Here is a 21,186-nt window from a genome sequence, read left to right on the forward strand (position 1 = left end):
TCATAAGAAAAACTATGGTGGGCACAGGAACAACAGAGGCAAGCAGACACTGAACCAGAGGCCAGTGCATTTCATTCATCTACTCCTAAAAAGAGAAGCATCACAATCCACCATCACACCCAGCTCACAGTCTCACAAACAGCACTGCTGAAATCAAACGGCCTGAAGGAATCAAGTTACGAGTAATCAGTAACATTCATTCTGGACCCCACATTCTGGCACCAGGGCTTGAACTCAGGGCCTCATGCTCTTGCTCAAGTTTGCTTGCTTATGGCCGGTACGCTATTACTTGTGCTGAAACTCCAGTCTGGCATTTTGCTAATTAATTGGAGTCACATAGACTTTTCTGCCCAGCTGGCTTTGAATGCAACCTTCAGATCCTAGCTCCTGAGTAGACAGAGTTACAGTGTGTGTTTCTGGCACCCTGGAGAAAACGCAGTGGTCCTCACTGGGAACCAGTTTGCAGGGCCATGTGTGCAGGATACTGTATCTCCCACTGCTGAGCGGGAATAAGTAAGGTGCCTGTCCTGTGGCTCTGAGGACAGGCGGGGGAGGCCGGGAGGAAGCCAGGGCAGAGGCGTGGGTATGCTGACAGGAGGACTCATGGGAGCAGGGCCTGCCCGCCCGCCAGGACCACCCACGGTGCGCACCATTACCTCTATGTGCGGGTGGTCCTTCGGTACATTGACGAACGTGGGAAGGCGCTTGCTGAACCACATCGCCACATCCCGGTTCATGTTGACGGCAAAAGGCTCAAAGCCCTCCTGGAGGCCACACATGGTGTAAAACTTGAAGGTGCTGGCATCTGTCCCCAGGTTCATGCGGCCAATCTGAGACAGCCCCAGGGAGCAGATGGGTACAAAGCCTGCAGAAACAGTTCTGCGTCAGCCCTGGGGTGCTGCACCTTTGCTTCCTCAGGCCTGTGAGTCCCAGGAGGAAGCACAGGACATAACCCTTTGTTCTGCAAGGAGGGAAGGCCACCTGCTCTTGGTATATAGGAAAGAAGGGTGAGTTTGCTTTAAAATGACCAGGGAAAGGATGGAGCTAAGAGGAGGATGGTAAGGAGCGTTTTCTGGTCCTGAGGCCTTGTGCTTGCCAGGCAGGTGCTTTAGCCTAGCCATACCCTAGCCCTTTTTGCTTTATTTCTTGAGACAGGGTCTCACGGTTATGTGTGGGCCATCTTGGGCCACCATCATTTTATTTACATTTCCTGTTTAGCTGGGAAGAAGATGAGCCCCACCTCACCTGGCTTATTGATTAAGATGGGGTCTTACTAACGCTTTGCCTCAAACTGTAATCTTCCAATTTCAGCCTCCTGAGTAAGGGGGAACATAGTGTGAGCTATGGCACCCAATCCAACTAAGATCAGTTCTGTTGGGCCTTGAGCTTGCTTTGCAGGCACTTTAACCCCAACTCTAGGGCCAGGATTATCCTCAAAAAGTAAATATCAACTGGAAAGATCAAGTCAGTAAAAGAATAAGTGAAATTCTCTATTTATACCTTCCTTACCATTGTTCTTAGGCTCTGGGAAATATAAATGCTTCCAAAACTAAACAACACAATAAGCATTAAGATGGACTTGGTGAGCAGAATTTTGTCATAGAACGAACAAAAAAACATGAGTGACTGTGAGATAATGAATGTGCTTATTCCTTTAGAGTATATCTTACGTCTACACAACGACATTTACTTAGAGGGGTGAACTGGAGCTTGGCTTTTCTGGCATTTAGCATCCCCATTAGTGAAGGGAGCATCCGGTGGCCCTCATGCTTTGAGAGGACAGCCAGCACCTGCCGGCTCCGGGGCCTAGTGTCATCCACACCTAAGCAAGAGAAGGAGAGGCTCAGCTGAGCACCAGAACAAACTCCCTGCTTCCTCTTACAGCTTCTGCATCTATCCAGGCCCACGCCTACATCCCGATCATGTTTTAGCGTTACCATTCAGAATAGACCAAAGCAGAAGTTCAAACTGTCTGCTATTCTTGCTTGTTACCATTCAGAACAGACCAAAGCAGAAGTTCAAACTGTCTGCTATTCTGGTTTGTGGGTTATTTATAAATCATAATTGTGGGCCAACAAATCAGCAAAGCAGGGAAAGCTCTAATTACCTCAGACCGGGGAGGATGTGGGGAGCTGGTTGGTAAGGGACGGCTGGGGCCACAGAGAGCTTCAAGGGGAAGAAGGGCTCTCACGCCAACAGCTGAAAAAGGGATGTGCTTCCCACAAAGAAAACTGGTCCACTCCATTCCTTTCGGGGAACGTTAAAGGCCAAACTGGAAGCATTTAGATTCAACAATAAGAGCTTTACTTCAGACACACCAAGGCCAATTTGCACTCTTAGTAAAGTCAGTTGTTAATATAATACCCGAGCTATGATGTTTCTATGTAAATAATATGTCAGATAAGCAAAAAGTAAATCCCTCATAGGCTCGGTTGTTTTTCTTTTAAAACTATGAGTTCATCATTTAGCACACATATGTGCCCAATGCCCCTGCTAAACAAGAGAGACTATCCGTGCAATCCTAGCAGACTGAGCACAATGGCTCCTCACAGGACACCAAGCACTCAGACCAGACCCCAGCCTGCCCCACAGCAGAACAGACAGACTGCTCAACTGGTCCACGGTCACACAGCACCCACGCTACGCACTGCTGTGCACTTGGGAGTTTTGTGCTAGGGGCTGTGATAGATTAGACTATCTCCTTTCTATAGCTGGAAACATTTATGAATAAAGACCCCCTGGAAATCTGACTACAGCACTGGTAGTCAGCACAATTCCTGGAACCACATTGGGACTAAGGGCTCTGCTGGGTGCTGGGATAAAAAGGAACTGACCAAATCTCAAGGAACACACAGAAACGTGGGTGAGGAATGAAACGCCTTTCACTGCAAACCAGCTCTGCTCTCAAGAGGGTATTTTGGTTATTCTGTTAAGGGGGTCACGCAACACAAAAATTCATTATGAGGGTTTTATGTTGAGCCAGGGCCATATAAACACCTGCCCAGCCCTGCCCCGGAGGAGAGCAGAATACCTTGACAAGTTCTTCCTGAGCTGAGCAGGATAATTATGCGGCAGATGACTGGATATAGCTTGGGACATCTGAACGACTCCTAGTCACGGCCACAATGTAAGAGGAAGTGGTGACGTGTGCCTGAAGCGCCCCCACCCCCACCCCTCAACTCAGGCTCCTCATCATTACTAAGCGTCAGCCGAGGGAACGGCATTACTGAGGGTAAAACTAAAGACGCAGGAGCCGCCCCCCTTGGTCCAGGTGAAGACAAGGGGGAATGAGATGGGACCTGTCCCACGGCGAAGCAGTCAGGAGTGAGAGGAAGCTCCCCAGGCCTGGCCACGGGCTGTGTCCCAGGGTACAGGATGAACTGGCGGCAGAGCACAGCGCTGTCTCTGTGCAAGCTGTCCCTGCAGAGGACAGCTGAGCACTGCGGAGGCGGGGAACGGCTGAAGCAAAGGGAGGAAGGCGTGTTGGCGACCTCCTGATGCCAAACAGACACAGACATAGCTAGGGAGCTCAGAGAAGGAGCCCAGGAGACACTACATCTAAGGCTGGTCAGATGTTGGATGATTCCAGACTATTCTTCAGGCATTTCCTAGTCTCAAGAGCCCATGCTTTACTTTTCATCTCCTCCTAAACCCAATGAAGGTGCAGTCTGGGGATAGGTGCCCTTGCGCAGAACGGAGGCCAAGCGTCCCCGTCACTTCTGAAGCACAGACCCTGTCTGGAGGGAGGGCGGGGCTCTGGCACCAGAGTGTCTGCAGATGCTACTTTCTGCAAAGAGCCTTCCAACTGCAGAGCCACCAGAGTTGGAAGGCAACCTGCAGACACCAAAGCTGCAGCAAGAGGCAGACATTTCTTGAGGGTCATCGCGTCTCCTCTTCCTGGTGCCTCTCTGGGGTCAGGAAGGATGCTCAGGATTTCATCTCTCTCCTTCAATGTGGACTAGAGAAGGCATTGAGTGAAAATACAAAAAGCCAGGACGGCCCAGGAAAGGACCAAGCCTGATGAGAAGAATTCTGATGAGTCAGGTAAGGTCCTATCAGCTGTGAGGGAGAGGGCTGGGAGAGGAACTTAAAAGGGCCACAGACAGGAGTGGGCACAAAATATTCCTTCTGCAAGGAACTAAAGACTCCCCACTGGGGCGTTGGCCTGGATGGCAACAGACATGCCTGTGGGACATTCTTCCTGATGGGGTTACAACGTCTACAACGCTTATTTTTACAGATGGTTTTCCACACCACTCAAGGCAAAATTGCCGGCTCCTTCTACCTTCTGCCGAGAACAGAGATGCGATTCCCTCCTTCTAGGCCTCAGGCTACCGTTACCGCAGAATGCCATGTTAACTTCCATTCTGCTGCCCCTCACCAACCCCACAGCAAACACACATCGGAAAGAGCTCCAGATTACCTTGTCTCTGTATGATTAAAGCATGCCACAGTAATAAATATAATGAGAGAATATTCTAGTACAGTTCTATGATAACACAGCTCCCTAATCATAGACTTTGCACTTCTGAAGGTCAAATCACATACACGAAAGGCCTGTGGGCCACCTCTTTCATCCCAACACAGATGATCTGAAAGCAGGGCTGCCCTGAAGCTTGTCTCTCCTCAGCGTATTTCTCTGCTCACACCCTGCCACAGGGTGTGCTTGAAGGCCAAGGGTGTGCTTTCTCAGAGCAGACTATAGTTTCTTGCATGAGAAAGCCTGAATGTTGGTATCTGAGGTATCCTGTGCAGCGTATCTCCCCTTCTTACCCCATAATTCATACATTCCACATGTTCTCTTGTTCTAGCCTTGCTCGAAGTTCACTGACTTCCATCCTCGGGCGGCAGAGGCTGGCCGCTCACATTCCTTATTCAACATTCACTTCAAATCCTGTTTGCAGACTTTCTATCCTGCATCCGTCACTTGCCATCTATAACTGGCCAGTCACCTTTTCCTGTTCATTATTCTACCACTAGAAAATGAGCTACTTAACTCTGCTACCACTGTACATGCCTAGACTCTTCATCTCAGACTTTACGGTCTCTTGTGGGGATGCAGTGTCCACTCTGGTTCGACATGGGGCTGAGGAGCTGCGTTTCTGATAAGGGTACATGCTTTGAGCACCAAGGCTTTGGGCTCTCCCAAGTTCTCACACTCACACTCTCATTACTGAAAATCTTCTTATCTACTCCTTAAACATGAACTAAACACTGACAGGTACTAACCTCTTCTAGTTAACACAATAGTAAAAGCCACGGACAGGTCCTTGGCCTTTGGCTCTTTCTACCCCAAGGAATGACCTTCCCTGGAGAAAGGCCTGTCTCTTCTCATTTTCCATTGTCTTCCTGGTGTAAAGGAGTCACATGTGGCACGTCTCTGGCGGTTCTGTACAGCACACAGGCTGGCTCTTCTGCTGGCAATGTCTTTCCTACTTGCCTCTCCAAATGGAATGCTCTTTACAACTAGGATCTTAAAACTCCTCAGAAGGTATTAAAACGTGATCTCCCACATGGCTTTTCTGACTCCAGGAAAAACATCAATTTGCAACTATTCTGTTTCCCTAAAGACCTATGTCTTAGGAAATTCTTTAAAGCTCTTGAAAGGCACAGCTGTCATGCATATTACAGATGGGTCTGTAAAGAGTGTGTATGTCATTCATAAGGCTGAAAACACTCTACAAAGGACATTTACATCTTATACACATGCTCCTTTGCCTATGCAGTTGTATATGTAGCCTTCTTCAGCATGGATTTTCTTTTTGCAGTCAGGAATTTAGTGCTGTAAGGAGCTCTGATCATGACCAGAAGGAGAAATGGGGCCTACAGAGGTGAAAGTTCACAGGTGTCCCAGGCAGACAGGTGACGCATCTTCCTCCTCTGTGAGGAGGTAGCAGGATGGATGGATACAAGCACAGATCTGCGCAGACAGCGGATATTAATCACTGCCAAGGAATTTCAAATCTGGGAACATAGGCTGGGAAGGTGGCTCAGTGGTAGAGTGCTTGCCTTGCATGCATGAGGCCCTGGGTTCGATTCCTCAGCACCACATAAGCAGAAAAAACCAGAAATGGTGCTGTGGCTCAAGTGGTAGAGCGCTAGCCTTGAGCTGAAGAGCTGAGGGACAGCGCCCAGGCCCAGAGTTCAGGCCTATGACTGACACACACACAAAATAATAATAAAATAAAAATCTGGGAACATAGAGATCTCTCATCTCTTACCTTACACTGGTATAGAAGTAAAGCCCAGGTAGATCTGGCAAAGATTCTCAGGGAACTATACACCTGGACAGGAGCAAGTCTGCTGACTGGTAGCCCAGGGTACTTCACCCTATATACCAACATATGGCCTGTGTGCACTGTGTGTAGGTACACAGACAGGAAACAGCATGCTCTAACTGATTCTCTGTGCAGTTCTGCTTTGGTTTCAAAGAAAATTTTATTTCATTCAAAGGAATAGTTGAATGTAACTTTTCTGTTTCAATGGTTCTCATCAAAACATCAAGTTCTAATATACAAACGTGCAGACTGATAATCCAAAGCACAATATAATTATCTTTTAATTTGCTAATTATTCTCTCCTGCCAAGGTCATTAGTTCCTTTATAATTAGCATCTCCCATGTACTGCCAGGAAACCTAAGGACCTTAAAATGTCAAGGTATAGGAAGGGGAGAGCGTCTCAGTTTGGAATTTCTATCTTTTGCTGCACACACCAACTATCACTATTAGTTGTCTTGCTTCTTCAAAATTGGTAAGTCTTCAAATTGGGTGCAGTGACTCAAGCCTGTAACCCTAGTTACTCAGAAGATTGAGATTAGGGAGGACAGTGGTTCGAGGTCAGTCTGGGCAAAAAGTTCACAAGACCCCATTTCAACCAATAAAAAAAGGCTGGACATGGTGCTTTATGCCTATCATCCCAGTTACAGAGGAAAAGTATACATGGGAGGATTTATGATTCATGCCTGTCTGCTTGGGCAAAAAATAAGACATTATCTAAGAAACTACCGCATCAAATGAGCTGGAGGTGTGGCTCAAGTGGTAGAGCACCTTCCCAGCAAGTCCAAGGCCCTGTCTTCCACCCCTAGTTTCATAATAAAAAGCCTTCATCATTAGAGTTTCAATTATGCAAAGACAATGTAACGATGCAGAAGGGCTCACTCAGCTGCCCTGAGCTTCCTTCACATTTAAGGAGGGAGGAGGGGGATGGGGGGTCCTTACCGTTCTCAATGTCATAGTCAGCAAAGGCAAGTTCAGAGCCTTTGTTGGTGATCAGCAGCTCCCCATTCAGTGTGAAGATCATTGAGGCATCATCCAGGTTAATCATACATCCAACCACATCGCCTGGCTGCCATGTTCGCCCAAAGTACCCACTCCCTTGGTGCCAGCGCTGGCCCTACAAAACAAGACCCCCGCTAAAGGAGTGATCATGGCAGCCCCTCTGATTGGCAGTGGCTCAGGGCCTCCATGAGGATGCCCCTCTCACCAAATATGTCACCGGGAGGAGCAGCCTACCCCACAGACACACAAGACTCAACAGAAAAGGCAGCCTGCGTCTCGTGGCTCCACCCAGCGAAGACCACAACCAGAATTCTCTCGGAGCAAAATTGGTAAGACAACCCTCTCCCAACATATTGGCTGCAGAGAGTTCACTGAGTTAGTGTTGGAGTGGGGCCAACCAATGGGCTTGGATGAAAAGAGCTGATACGGATGTAATAATAGGAAGGTCTCTCCAGCAGAGCACGGGGCAAAGAAGCAATCAGTAGGCAACGTTCAATCCATGTATTAGCTAGTGGTACAGGCTACTCACTTAAAAATTGTTCTTACAATGAATAATGCATAACGGTTACTAGGCATCACCAACTTGACTGACCTACCTTAGCTAGCCTGAGGGAAAGTATTTTTTATATTATCCAACTTGCCCAACCATCATTCATAAGATGGTTAAAAAATGTCATCCTGGACCCATGTTTATACAGTAAATAAATGTAACATATAATCAGGAATTAGGTCTTTTAAAAAAGTGAACAAACACAAGACAATGTCACTTTTCTTCAACATCACTGGACTGGTCACTTTAAAGCCCCAGGTCCCAACTCTGTGGTCTCCAGAGCCCCTCACGGGCACGTGGGCGCCATGCGGACCCACCTTGCTGCCTTCAAACACAAACGCTTGATCGTCAGCCCCCAGCTCGACGTCAGGGCGGCAGCCCGGCCTGGCCCAGCCGACGCGCATGGCCCCTCCGGTCACCGCTTCAAACTCAAAGTACCACTTCCCAGACCGGACTGCGTAGGACCGCTCGACCCGGAAAAATCGGATCTTGTCTATGCTGACTTTTTCTACAGCTGGGTCAGCTACTGAGTGGAAGACATGGGGAGAAAAGGAGGACACAGCATGGTTATGGAGCATTCTTCAAAGGATTTGCTGACAACCAAGATGGCCCCATAGTTTCCCTCTAGCTAAGGTAGCATTTTGCTCACACCACAATAATCACCATCATCACCATCATATCTTAGCAATGCAAAGATGAAGGAGAGCTGTATAGCTAGCTACTCCTACAGGATCCATACCTCAGTTTACCCTCACTATGAAGTCAGGGTAGAAAACTTGAGGTTCAGAGAGGTTAACTCACTTATTCAAAAGTCACAGAGCCAATGAACAGAGAAGAAAAAGATCTGAATCCAGGACTGACTTCAAAGACATCCCATGAACCCCTTCGGGCTATGGGTGGTGTGCTCACCAGTCGTAAGCTAGTGATTTAGTTAGAATTGAACTTGGAGATGGAATTATCTGATCCCAAAGCAAGGTGACAGTCAATCTTTGGAGAGTAAGAGGACAGATGGTGTTGCTCTGGGACCTGGTTCTCTGCAGCTGCTCTACACCTCCCCCGTGGGGTTGAATCACAGAAGCAACCATCACAGAAGCATCTGTTAATGGGAGGATGCTCCAATGATGCTTTTAAAAATGGAGCATTTAAGAAAGCAGGGGGTAACGATGTTTGACAAGAAATGTACTCATTATGTACGTAACTGTAACCCCTCTCTACATCACATGAAAGACACCACTTCCGGTTTAAAATGAACACCTACTTAAAACTTACATGTTCTCAGAAGAGGACCTGTTTAGTCAATTGGAGCAAGAATCATTCACCGGTCTTAGCTCATTACCTAACTCTTGGTCTGATGGCTCCACGTTATACCCATAACCCACAAATGTCCGAACGGCTTCACGAAGGCTGTCCCGGTTTGACTTCTTAGTGCGTTCATCCAGTAGAGCATATGGCACCAGGCGGGGGTTTCTTTTGTTCTTCAAATCCTACATGAAGTAGAGGGAAGAAAAGACACTTCAGCTTTACAAACAGCTCATCCCACTCACCGATTCCTGGCTGTCCTGGTCTATTAGTGTCTCCACAAGTGTGTTTATCTTTAGCAATGTACACATTCGCCATTTCCATTCAGGATTAAGTGAGCATAAATGGAAAAGTTGTACCAATGCTCAAAGCTAGGTTAAAAAAAACATTTCAATAATGCTAGCCAGTACATGAAACAAAGTGTCAGGAGACTGGTTAGAAACCTTCATTCCTGAGACAGGTCAGATGGGATTTGCGCCATGTTTCCCTGTGAAAACTCAAGTCACTGTCTGAACTGTGAGGACTCCCCACAATGGCCTCTTCAGAAGTCTTCATGGAAAAGTGGCAGAGTGTGAGGGGCCCCTTTAATCACAAAAGACACACATCTGAAGAGCCCCCTCCATCTTGAGGGGGTACTGAGAAGACAGTAGGACAACTGCAGGAAAAGCCACCCCAACTATTATGTAAAATGCTGTCTGCACGTCCTCAACCTCCACCCCTCCATTCCCAGAGCCGCAGGCTTCGTGGCTCCCGATGTGTGCCAGTTTGCGGGCTCAGCTGTAAATGATCAGCTGAACTGCCCTGATGCTCACTCTAGTTCTGGTGATGATTAAGCCAACGTGAATATTTTCAGGGAAGAGGTGAGATGGATTGGGATGTGTCCCTGGCTATGAACTTTGTCTTTTAAATCAATTCCTGCTCAGGCCAGGAATTCTGCTCAGGAATCCTTGGCTCAGTGAACTGAAGGCAGGTAGGAGGCACGGGCTCCTTGGCAGGCTGCTGCTTTTCCTTCTTTATATTCTTATTAATAGATATTTAGGACATCCCTGAAATACCACTGGTGAATGATGTTTACCTGTTCCTTACACCTTGGCCTTGGAGGGCAGCACAAAAGCCTAACTCTCTACAGTGTAATCAGCGTGAGCAATAATGAGATGAAATATAGCTACTGGGTAAAGTGCATTTCCTTAACAGAGGGAAAGGTAAACCTTATACATTTCTGCAAAGCTGAAGCTATGCCTGAGTCAATGCCAAGGTCACCTTCACAAATTCCATCGACTCCATGATTCTACAAATAACAAATGCATTCCAGGGAAAGGGACATTGCAAGGACACCCCCACCTGCCAACTTAATACCTCTCCAAAGCAAAAGGGCATTTTGATGGATGGCTGCATCTAACCCCTCCAGCATGCACCACCGGCACGCCTCACCTGCTGAATGCCGTAGGTCCACCCTTGTTTAATTCTGTCCTTTGCCCAAACATTATGTGCGTTTTCTGCAAGCTTATCAACCAAAACTTCTTGAGGAGGTAAGAGCTTCACATCAGACAAATCCAGAGGGGCTGGTTTATAGCCATTAGACATCATGAAGCTGCAAGGAAACACAAAAGCACGTCTACATTCACGTCTGTCTCTCCACCCATCCGTCCTCACTGGCTGGCAGCTCACATCTATTTCAAGTCTATAGATGAAGCCCTATTCTACCATTCTCTGTGGCACAGATCTCAAAGGAGACTGTGGGAGAAACAGATGGTCAGTACACACACATCCTTACTTCCCAGAAAAGATGCTTAACAAATGATTCAGTATTCTGGCACATTATCAGACGCTCTTCCAACCTGGTTTTCATCCCAAAATGCAAGAAGTTACAACCAGATCGACTCAGTCTTAGAATGTTCAACCTTACATTTGGAATTATTAAAAACAAAACACAAGTGAATTTGAGATACTGAAGTGACCTTAGCAGCCAGCTGTCCGCTCCAGGAGTCACAGCCCCAAATGTTGGTAATAGATGATAATGTGCAAACGTTAGAGTGTGGTCTACGCCTGGATAGATACATCAGTGAGTTGAGAGGTTGTGGCCAGCTGTGGTATGACTGCCCAGAGAGCAGCTGACCACTCGTGTGGCGAAGAGAGTCCAGCCGCCAACAGACTCAGGACCAGCGCCTGTCCTGACTGGTACAAACGTCGACAGCCAAACCAGGGCTCACTCTCTACAGAAACTGCTGAATAAGCCGGGCACCGGTGGCTCACGTCTGTGATCCTAGCTACTCAGGAGGCGGAGATCTGAGGATCATGGTTCAAAGCCAGCCTGGGCAGGAAACTCCGTGAGACTCTGATCTCCAATAAACCATCAGAAAACCAGAAATAGTGCTGTGGCTCAAGTGGGAGAGTGCTCGTCTTGAACAAGAGCTGAGGGACAGCGCCCCACGACTAACAAAAAAAGAAAAAGGAAGAAGAAAGAAAAGAAAAAGAAAGAAATTGTTGAGTAGTGTGAGACCTGGGGTCTGATGAGGGGAATAACAGGAGCTGGCGTCAGCCACTACTGGGGCTGTTCACTTCCGACTCTGGGTGTACGAACAGACTGAAGCATTGAAGCCCTGACCCGTTAGAAAGTTCACCTACTTTTTGGGCAGTTTGACCTTCTTGAGCTCCTCCTCCGCGGCTGGGTTAACATGAGCAATGTGGCAGCCCAGGGCCAGGAGGGTTCTGTGATACAACAGAGGAAGACAACCACGGTCAACTCTAAAATAAAGGACAGCAAGAGCCTGACACAAATTTGAGCTGCTAAAAACGGACAACAGGCCGGGTGCCCGTGGCTCACGCCTGTCATCCTAGCTACTCAGAGGCTGAGAACTGAGGATCATGGTTCAAAACCAGCCCGGGGAAGGAAAGTCTGTGAGACTCTTCTCTCCAATAAACCACTAGAAAACCGGAAGTTGGTGCTGTGGTTCAAGTGGTAGAGCGCTCGCCTTGAGCTGAAGAGCGCAGGGTTAGTGCCCAGGCCCAGAGTTCACACCCCACGACTGACCAAAAAAAAAAAAAAGGACAACAGCTATTCCTTCAGACAGATGGCTAACACATATTTTCTATAGTGGCCAGAGAGTACGCAGTCTGTGGCCACACTATTTAGGGGCCGCTATGGAAGGAAAGAGTAGCCTTAGATAAGACATAAACCAATGAACTTGGCTATACAATAATAAAATTTTATTTTATATAAATAGGACATAACCTATGAGCTTGGCTTTGTGATAATAAAATTCTATTTTATGCAAATAGGTGGCTGGTTTGATTACTGCAGGGGCCATAATTTGCTAGCTTCTAGAAGAGTTAGATGACAGTGAGCAAAAAACACAAAAGGGAAGTTTTAAATTGTTGCCTGCAGAAACACCTTCTAGTTTATAAATTCATTCTGAGTTATAGCTGACTTCTAATTCTGCAAGACAAATAGGATCCTAATACCAAACCCACAGGCCAGCAAGACTTGCAGTTAGTTGTCTCTGTGAAGCTCTGAAGTGTGTTTGACCCTACCACATACAATTCCCTCAACAAACATCCGCATAACTGAGAGGATCCCATAGGTGAGCCTACCAGACAAAGCCCTCACAGAGCACTGTTACATCCGCAAAGCAGTGTCAGAGCATTCTGCACTGCACAGAAACAGAACAGGCAATATGCACAAAAGGCGCTCAAAATGGGAGATATCAACTTGGGCTAGAAGAGATCTTGGGTAAGATCAAGGGTGGGATCATGGAGAAGCTCAAAGTTGTTTTAAAATTGAATTTTAGTGAATCAGGCCAAGTTTTCTATTGGTTCCAAGATGACTTATCTTTTTTTTTTTTTTTGCCTGATTTCAAATAAACTACAAGACACACTTGACCCTTTGGTTCTGTTCTTTTTTTACTCTGCCTCTTATACCTTTTCCACATTCCTAGCAAATTATAGTTCTTCAGAGACCCTATACACCAGGTCACAATGGTGGACGAGTTCACTATGTGGGATCCTCTTGTGACATGATTTTATCAGCCTATATTTTCATACGAGAGAGACATACCTTTGCAGACTGATTTAGAAGTATTAAATGATGGACTCACTGTTCAGTCAAACTTCAAGTCAGTTAAGCACTCACTTTAAGGTTTCAGTCGACATCTGTAGGTTGTAATTCTTCTCAGTTTCAGGAAGCTTTGAAAACTCCACAAGGCAGGGGTGCTGTCTTTTATTGTCATCCCGTATCTAGGAGACAAGACAAGAACATGTAATGTATGTTGGACCGCTGGCACTGCACTGGGAACCAGGCATGCGTTCCCTTGGATCCTGGTCCAGGAAATCCATAGTTGGCGAAAGACAGCCCCATGCTGACAGGTGAACAGACGAGCTTGTCTCCAGTACGTGGTTCCCGGGTCCCAAGTTGCCAACAGCTTGTGCTCTGTGGCTTTATTTCTAGACAGGCGTCTGCATTTAGGACACACGTCCTGAGAAGTCCAGCTTCTCTGTGCTCAAAACTCCTGACACCATCATTTACTGAAAGGTGGCCCGCTCCAGGATGTGAGGAACTACCAAATCCTGACCAGCATGTGCCAGAAATGCAGTCAGACACAAAGGTAAACCAAATTTGTATCTTTAGAAGCCACATTAGAAAAGAGAAAAATAGGTGCAATTAATATTAGAATGTATGTTACTTATTACTAGTTTAACAGATAGCCAGGCAAGAATTTTTAGGAGATAGTTTTATATTGTTTTTGTTCACACTAAGTCCTTGGAATCCAGTGTGGACTTGACATTCTCAAATCTCAATCCAGATTAGCCACTTTTCAAATGCTTCGTAGCCCCATGTGGCTCATGCTATTGCACTGAATGAGATCAGAGCATGGCTCATCCATCTAATGCTTGCTGGATCTACATCTGTCTGAACGTTATGACAGTCAGGAGATTAACTGTTGAGCACAGACAGCACACCTCATGAATAAACCATCCAATGATGTAGGAAGTAGTAATATTTGTAAGGTTAAATCTAAAATTGCAACTGTACCACATCTTCTAAAAGAAGAGGCTTGTGGTGTTACAGGATCACTTGGTAGAGAGGTGATTATAAATGAGAACACTTTGTGTGGCTATCCACACATAATATGTGTTGAGGTACAAGCCGCAGCTAAGAGGACTATGTATCATCTGAGAGAGCAGGGTCACAGGAATCTACAGAACTCACCGCTTTCCATCTTCAGACATGACCTTATACAAATCACAGAGCAAAGTCAATTTACATTTTCTCTGAAAAATGTTCTCTAGTGAGGGATTATCTAACCTCCCTTGAGTGTCCATTAATCTTCACGATACATCTGAAAGCCATGTTCAACAATTTCGGATTCAAGACAATGAATCAGTGGGCTATTACCACCCACGCAAAGACAGTGGCTTTTTTTCTGAATGGGAGACGTGGAGGTATGAATCCTGTATTTCCCCAATAAAACAGTCAGAACTTGAGGGGAGACAGGAGATGGACTCTGGCTTCTGTCTGTGAAGAGCTAGGTCTCCGGGGCTCCTGGCCATGGACAGACAGTAAAAGCTTGCTTCTGAATGTTGCAAAAGCCAGCCGGATGGTAGGAGAGGAGAGTGGGCCTGGAAGCTGGAAGAGTTCCCATCCTCAGCAGTCCTTCAAGAACCCCTTGGGAAACCTGACTCTAGTCCTCCACCCTGGTCTGGCCGCTGAAATACATACTTTGCCGAAAGTCCAGCCGAGTTCTATTTTATTCATTCCCCAAAGCTCGTGGATGTTTTCGGCCAGTCTGTCTCGGATCTTCTCTAGGTGAGGTGGTAAAACAACCTGAAGGAAAAGGAGAAAGTGGAAAGCAGAAGCAATTATGTCAGAATCTACTGTAGAGTCCCCAGGGCTCAGGTGCTCTGCTGTGAGAGCACCACACCCCCCCACCCCCACCAGCTCTTCTGCGCCTGCAGCCTCTGGCCAGCCCTTCTCTGCAGATGTCTGTGTTGCGTGTTCTTCCCGGTGAAGGGCTCCCCATCTCCCCCCGACCTTACTTTGCTGCTCCACAGGGTAAGAAAGCAGCACAGTTGAATATAACGAGGTCGCATGAGTGGAAGGAAATACACACCAGAACATTCTGCATGCCGAAATCACTCATATAAACTGTCACACACTGCCTCAGAGGTCTGTTCCATCCTCACCCATTTCCCGTAGCTCCCTCAGGAGTGATTTGGGTATAGCCGGAATTCTGGGGGCTCCCGCCAGACTCTGAGTGCTTGTCTCCCACAACACAACAGCACCCACCCGCTGCACCATCCTAACTTTTCAGTTTTACTTTCCATCCTGCTCCAGCATGGTCCTCCCTCCCCAAACGTCCAGCCACCTGAGACTCAGCCACCTGCCCCTACTTTGCTTCCTATTATCCTCTCGCACCCCAGATGTCCCTCCCCACGTAAGCCCAGTAGGGGCCCTGACTGAGCGCCATTTGTCTACGGACTTCTAGAAACACACTAGCAGGGTGCAGTATGAACTTACTTGTGCATACTGCTCAGTTTGCATTTATCATTCCTGGCCTTAAATAATAACACATTTGCTCCTCACCTCTTCAACTTGGCTGTAGTTTCTCAGTGCCATTACATTTCTTCCCTATCGTTCAGGGAGTGCAATGCCTTGCATCACACAGGCACTCAACATGTCTACTGGGAGACAAACCTAACAAACTCAATCAATACACGAGGTGCAAGGGCAAAGAACAGCGACTCACACCACACGATTCTACAGAACACTTCATAAGAACAGCTCAAAGACAGAGACGCAGGAGCTCACCCCGCCACGCCCTGTGTGGCTTGCGTGTCTGGCCGTTGGAGCCTACCTGACTGGTGTCGACCGGACACGGGGTGAAGGAGGCGTGGGAGAGGAGCTGCGTGGTGCCCAGGAGGTCGCGGATGCCGCCCGTATCGCGCTTGTACTCCTTCACAGCCTCCAGCCTCAGCCTCTCCTTCGGGAGCAAGGCTTCATAGCACGGGGCATACCCAGAGGGAGGCAGGAACTTAAATTCCCCATGACGTCCACCCATCAGGAAACGCACTCTGTCATTCAAAGAGACCAGAAACTGAAAGTCAAAATGTGTCCAAACTCAAGTAAAAGACTCCCCAAGTCATCAGTCAGAAGGCGACTGAACAGGGCCCACCAAAGATGCGTAAGAAGCAGTAGAGAGGTAACCGAGAGCCCAGCACCATGATCGGATGTTCACACCAGCCATGCTCTTGGGATTTACTCATGCACAGCATCACCAGAGGCCTTGTCCTAACAGTCACTATCAATATTACTACCATACCGGTAAGAGCAGTAATAACAATATTACTGGGTTACAATCAGGCTCAAATACCAGAACTTCATGTCTCCTTGAGTGAAATTATCCACATATGAAAGAAAAACATACTGTAATGATAAAGAACATAGAAAATTGTACATCCAGACGGAAATATGTAGTAAGGGGCCTGTGTAGCAGGTGATGAGGAACAGGAATGACACACGGAAGAAGCTGCAATTCCCTAAAGCGGCCACAGGAGGGGGATGCAGAGGCGGTGGCCACTAGCAGCTCCGGGGATCTCCACCGCAGGAGAAAGGCTTCCAGGGACTCCAATCAATGCACTGTCCCACGAAAGTATTCCAGTGTCCATCCATTCATCTATCCAGGCAGCCAGCCAGCCAACAGCCAACCAACCATCCACCCATATGTTAGGTTAGAATTAAAGTTTCACCAGTAAGGAGGAGAACGCAAAAGAGAGCTATTTCAAAATGATCCAACGTATGCTTCAAGAGTTATAACTACAACTGGAGCTTCCACAAATCAACCACAACCACATTAAAGTGACTAGAAGCTGGGCATGGTGGTCTTACCTGTAATCTTAGCTACTTGAGCTGGAGACTGAACGACTGTGGTTTGTGACTAGCTCAGGCAAGATCTTATCTCAAAACAAGACAACATGCCTGTGGTCATAGCGACTTGAAAGGCTAGAGGTAGAAGGATCTTGGTTCAAGGCCAGCTTGGGCAAAAACACAAGCCCCTGAAACACAAACTAAAAGCAAAAGGCCTTTGTGGGCTATGGCTCAAGTATGTGAGAGCACAAGGCTCCCCGTTCAATCCCCAATACGACTACCAGAAAAACCAAACACACACAAACCCCCGCAAGGTGATGAGAAAATATGATCACTGTTCCAAGAACTTAAAACGTGGCAAGACAGGCGGACCTGCAGATAGTGACCACACAGGGTCACACAGGGTCAGCAGTGGACAGTGACCTCACAGGGGACACAGGGTCAGCGGTGGACAGTGACCGCACAGGGTCACACAGGGTCAGCAGTGGACAGTGACCTCACAGGGGACACAGGGTCAGCAGTGGACAGTGACCTCACAGGGTCACACAGGGTCAGCAGTGGACAGTGACCACACAGGGGACACAGGGTCAGCAGTGGACAGTGACCTCACAGGGTCACACAGGGTCAGCAGTGGACAGTGACCACACAGGGGACACAGGGTCAGCGGTGGACAGTGACCTCACAGGGTCACACAGGGTCAGCACACAACATCTGTCCATTCTTGCCATTAACAAGCATTTGCTTATCCACACAATCACATGTGTCTTTACACAGATGCAAAGTCATGGGACAGTCCCAGTGCGAGAGGGTGGGAGGCCGCGACAGGGGCCAGCTTTGTGTTGGAGCTGGGACTGGCAGGAGGAATTGCAGCCATTAGTGTGTGTGCATGTGTGTGCGTGCGTGTGTGCATGCATGTGTGTGTGTGCATGCATGTGTGTGCATGTGTGTATGTGTGTAAGAGGTGACACATAGGGAGAAAGGTGATGATTGGCAAAGCTGTCTCAGAAGGCCATTTCTAACTAGGCCCTTCTTCCTTTAACTGGAACATTCTGGAAATGTAGCCTTGCAAAGAAGGCTCAATGTTGGCTGTGTAAGTATGATTATGGAAAAATCCTAATTATGAAACTGGAAAATAAAGATCTCTCCAAGTGAGACATGTTCTCAATGAGAATGCTTTATCCAAATAGCATTCTTACACAATGCTGTTTTAAATTCACTATAGACATCGCACGGAGGCTCCCACTTTGCCCTTTTAGATTTCCAAACACCATGACGCAGAATCGGAACCAGGATTCCCCCCCCCCCCCCCCCCGCAGCGTGCCTGCCTGTGCGTTACGTAATGGAGCATGATCTGTACTTACACACTAAGGACACGAACATTCACAACGACGCTAAAATGAAATTGTCATTAGCCTGCAGTGTCGCTGACCTAGGGAGCCTTCAGGAAATCATGACTAAGCCTAGGGATTATTTGCTGAGAACTTTCCAGATTCAACTGCAACATAAAGGATTGTATAATTGACGTGCTGCAACCTCAGGATAAAATTGGATCTTTTCAAGCAAAGCATTAGTGTGGGAAGAGTTCTGGCTCTCTTCTGTGAGAAGCTGAAGACTTGCAGCAAGTGCGTTCTGTTACTAGTGTTGAGTTCCAGAAACTTCTACACAGAACTTCTAGATGGACTTAATGATTCATCTGTGCGCTTTCTTGCCAGTAGGGCTTCATTTAGAAAATTCCTTAACACAGAAAGATCTGCTGGGTAGGTAACAAATCAAGACTGGTAGAGTTTCATGTCTCATTTAAAGAGAACAATGCTTTCTGCGATTGTATTCTGTTATTAAAATGAGAGCAATGATTCGGTTATAAATTTTCTCTCCTCTAATGGGCCCCGAATCTCTAAAATGAAAATTTAACTCTGGCAGAAGTGCGTGTTTGCTGCTTACTGAGGCGTCTGTCTTCAAAGCCGATTTCGTTGTGCTCCACTGGGTGGAAGACAAGGCTGAGCACGTGTCCCCGAGTCCTGCCGGATTAGAGTCCCACATCCCAGCTGGTGGGACAGACTGGCCTGGCCCTGGGCCCCTCTCCCTCACCACCAGAGAGAGCTGCCGGGTCACACAGCGGCTACCAGAACTGTGGGGTTCCTCCTGACCACCATGGGGGATGCAGACTTAGTTATTTAGGAAGAAATCACTAGGGGTAAAGTGTAAGTTTGAAGGAAACTCTTAAAAGAAGGAAATGAAATGCCAGACACCCATCTTAGTTATTGGAGATATTGCCCTTGATTTTAGCCAAAAGGCCAAGAGATGGCCGGTGTCCGGCGCTCAAGTTAGCTGATTGTTGCAAGAAGCCCAATGGCAGATCCATGAATCCATAATTCGAAGACCACCTTATCTTGGCATTCTAAATGGAGGTGCTGGACCTGCTGTGCAGAAGACACCAAAAAGTTCCCAGCAGGGACCTCAGCCTTGCCGCCACCTGTGCCCTGTACCCAGGAAGGGTGGCTGGGGAAGGAGACGGCTCCTGGGAGGCGTCAGGCTGCTCAGAACACAGCGAGTCTCTGGAAGCTAGCAAAGGGTACATTTGCCTGGTGAGAGCGACAAGAGAGCAAAAAAGGGACTACAGGGCAGAGACTACCCCTCCACGCAGTGTAAGGCCAGATGCCGCCCCCCGAGAGTCAGGCAGGGTCCCAGGAAAGGCTCCGCCCTCTGCAGGCCAACTAGAAGTAAAGGCCAGAAGCCCCAGGGTGGGGGAGGTGAGCACTGGGAACAGGGAGCAGCAGCAGGACTGGGAAACGCTGTTCCAGAGAACAACGCCACAGGCTGCTGCTCACTGGGGAAACTGCGGAAGAACCCCAGTGACAAAGACAACGATCGAGTAACTGCCACAAACCGCCCAGTGCCATAGGCCACCCGCCAACGCCACAAGGCCTGCCCGCCCACCAGCCCGCCAACGCCACAAGGCCTGCCCGTGCACCAGCCACGCCTCCGGGACAGAACCCAGAGCTCCAGGACAGGTCGGGGGCAGAGACAGAACTGGAGGGGACAAATGGCCCCACACTCCAGCCCAAGTTGGGCAAGGGCTACCACCTTGATGGACGCGACCGCGTTCTATGACCTCTTAAATGACTGACAAGGCTGTTTCTCGTAAAGGAGCAGTAAAAGCTACTGGACCTACCCACCAACTCAGGAGTCCAGGGAATGCGTTTATGGGGTACAAAGAGAAACAGCAGAACTACCTCGCGTCTCTATCACTTAACACACACTCTACCTGACAACCAGCATTCGGCAAGCTCCCCTTCACCCACATGACCGTGCAATCAGCCTCCACGGTCCCCTCCTTCCTTCTCGCTGAGTTTCCCAGCTCCCAACAAACGTTAAACTCAAAGCACAGAGAATGTGAAAACGGAGCCCTTGATCTTCCCCCACGGTGCCCCTTCCTTCTGTGCGTGTTTGTGGGGTTTGCTGAGCAGGGACTCTAACTCTTCTTTTTTTTTTAGGTAGGATCTTGCATTTTTATCTGGGTTTAGGGTGAGACCATGATCGTCCTACATCCACTTTTTTTAAACCTAGGACAAAGGGTGTGAGCCTGAATTAGTTGTTCTTGATCCTCAGACTTTAAAAACAATTTCCTTCATCAACTCCCTGTCTTCTGTGTCACCCGAGGGTCTCCTCTAAGTCAGATGCTTCACACTAGAAGAGCTGTTTGCTCATGACGCGTTCACTTCCCAGAGGAACAGGGATTCACTCAGCCCCAGGACGGGACTACAAAGCACAGAAGTCTGGCGATGTGTGAAGTTTACTTACCTGGCTCGTTGGAGAATAAATTCCATTAGTATTTTTAACTTCCTCTTCTGAGTTTTGTTCATGTTTGCTTACTAACTTGTAGAAAGGGCTATGACTATTCAGATTTACAAGACTGATCCATGAATTTCAGCACAGTGAGTTTCCCTTCCATCATTCACAGATCACTAGCAAACATGGAATCAGGTCAGTCTTCCCGGAGGTCTCCTTGTGCTTAGCGCTCACTGAACCCTTCTGAAGAGCTGGGACAATGCTCCAAAAGAGACCAAGGGGCCAGCTGTCGAGAGAGGTCCAAGCTTTGCTGACCCGAACTTAGTAAGTCAGTCAGGGCTCATAATCACATCTTTAGTCTGTGTCACTAAGACTGAAGGACAACCTGAGGTCTTATTGCCAGCCAGCC

General features: G+C 47.8%; 1 protein-coding gene across 1 annotated transcript in view; it reads right to left on the reverse strand.

Moving 5' to 3' along the window:
• Ryr3 (ryanodine receptor 3) overlaps window positions 1-21,186 on the reverse strand; it is a 348,483-nt gene that overhangs the window by 150,697 nt on the left and 176,600 nt on the right. Inside the window, exons 20-28 of the mRNA XM_070005709.1 lie at window positions 15,979-16,195; window positions 14,844-14,948; window positions 13,257-13,360; window positions 11,753-11,836; window positions 10,559-10,718; window positions 9,165-9,312; window positions 8,146-8,354; window positions 7,219-7,393; window positions 657-865 (exon numbers count right to left, since the gene is read on the reverse strand). Coding sequence (XP_069861810.1) covers window positions 657-865; window positions 7,219-7,393; window positions 8,146-8,354; window positions 9,165-9,312; window positions 10,559-10,718; window positions 11,753-11,836; window positions 13,257-13,360; window positions 14,844-14,948; window positions 15,979-16,195 — 1,411 coding nt within the window. The remainder of the gene's footprint in view (window positions 1-656; window positions 866-7,218; window positions 7,394-8,145; window positions 8,355-9,164; window positions 9,313-10,558; window positions 10,719-11,752; window positions 11,837-13,256; window positions 13,361-14,843; window positions 14,949-15,978; window positions 16,196-21,186) is intronic.

This window comes from Dipodomys merriami, unplaced genomic scaffold (assembly GCF_024711535.1).
Source record: "Dipodomys merriami isolate MVZ:Mamm:240054 unplaced genomic scaffold, mDipMer1.0.p SCAF_69, whole genome shotgun sequence".
NCBI classification, from domain to species: Eukaryota; Metazoa; Chordata; class Mammalia; order Rodentia; family Heteromyidae; genus Dipodomys; species Dipodomys merriami.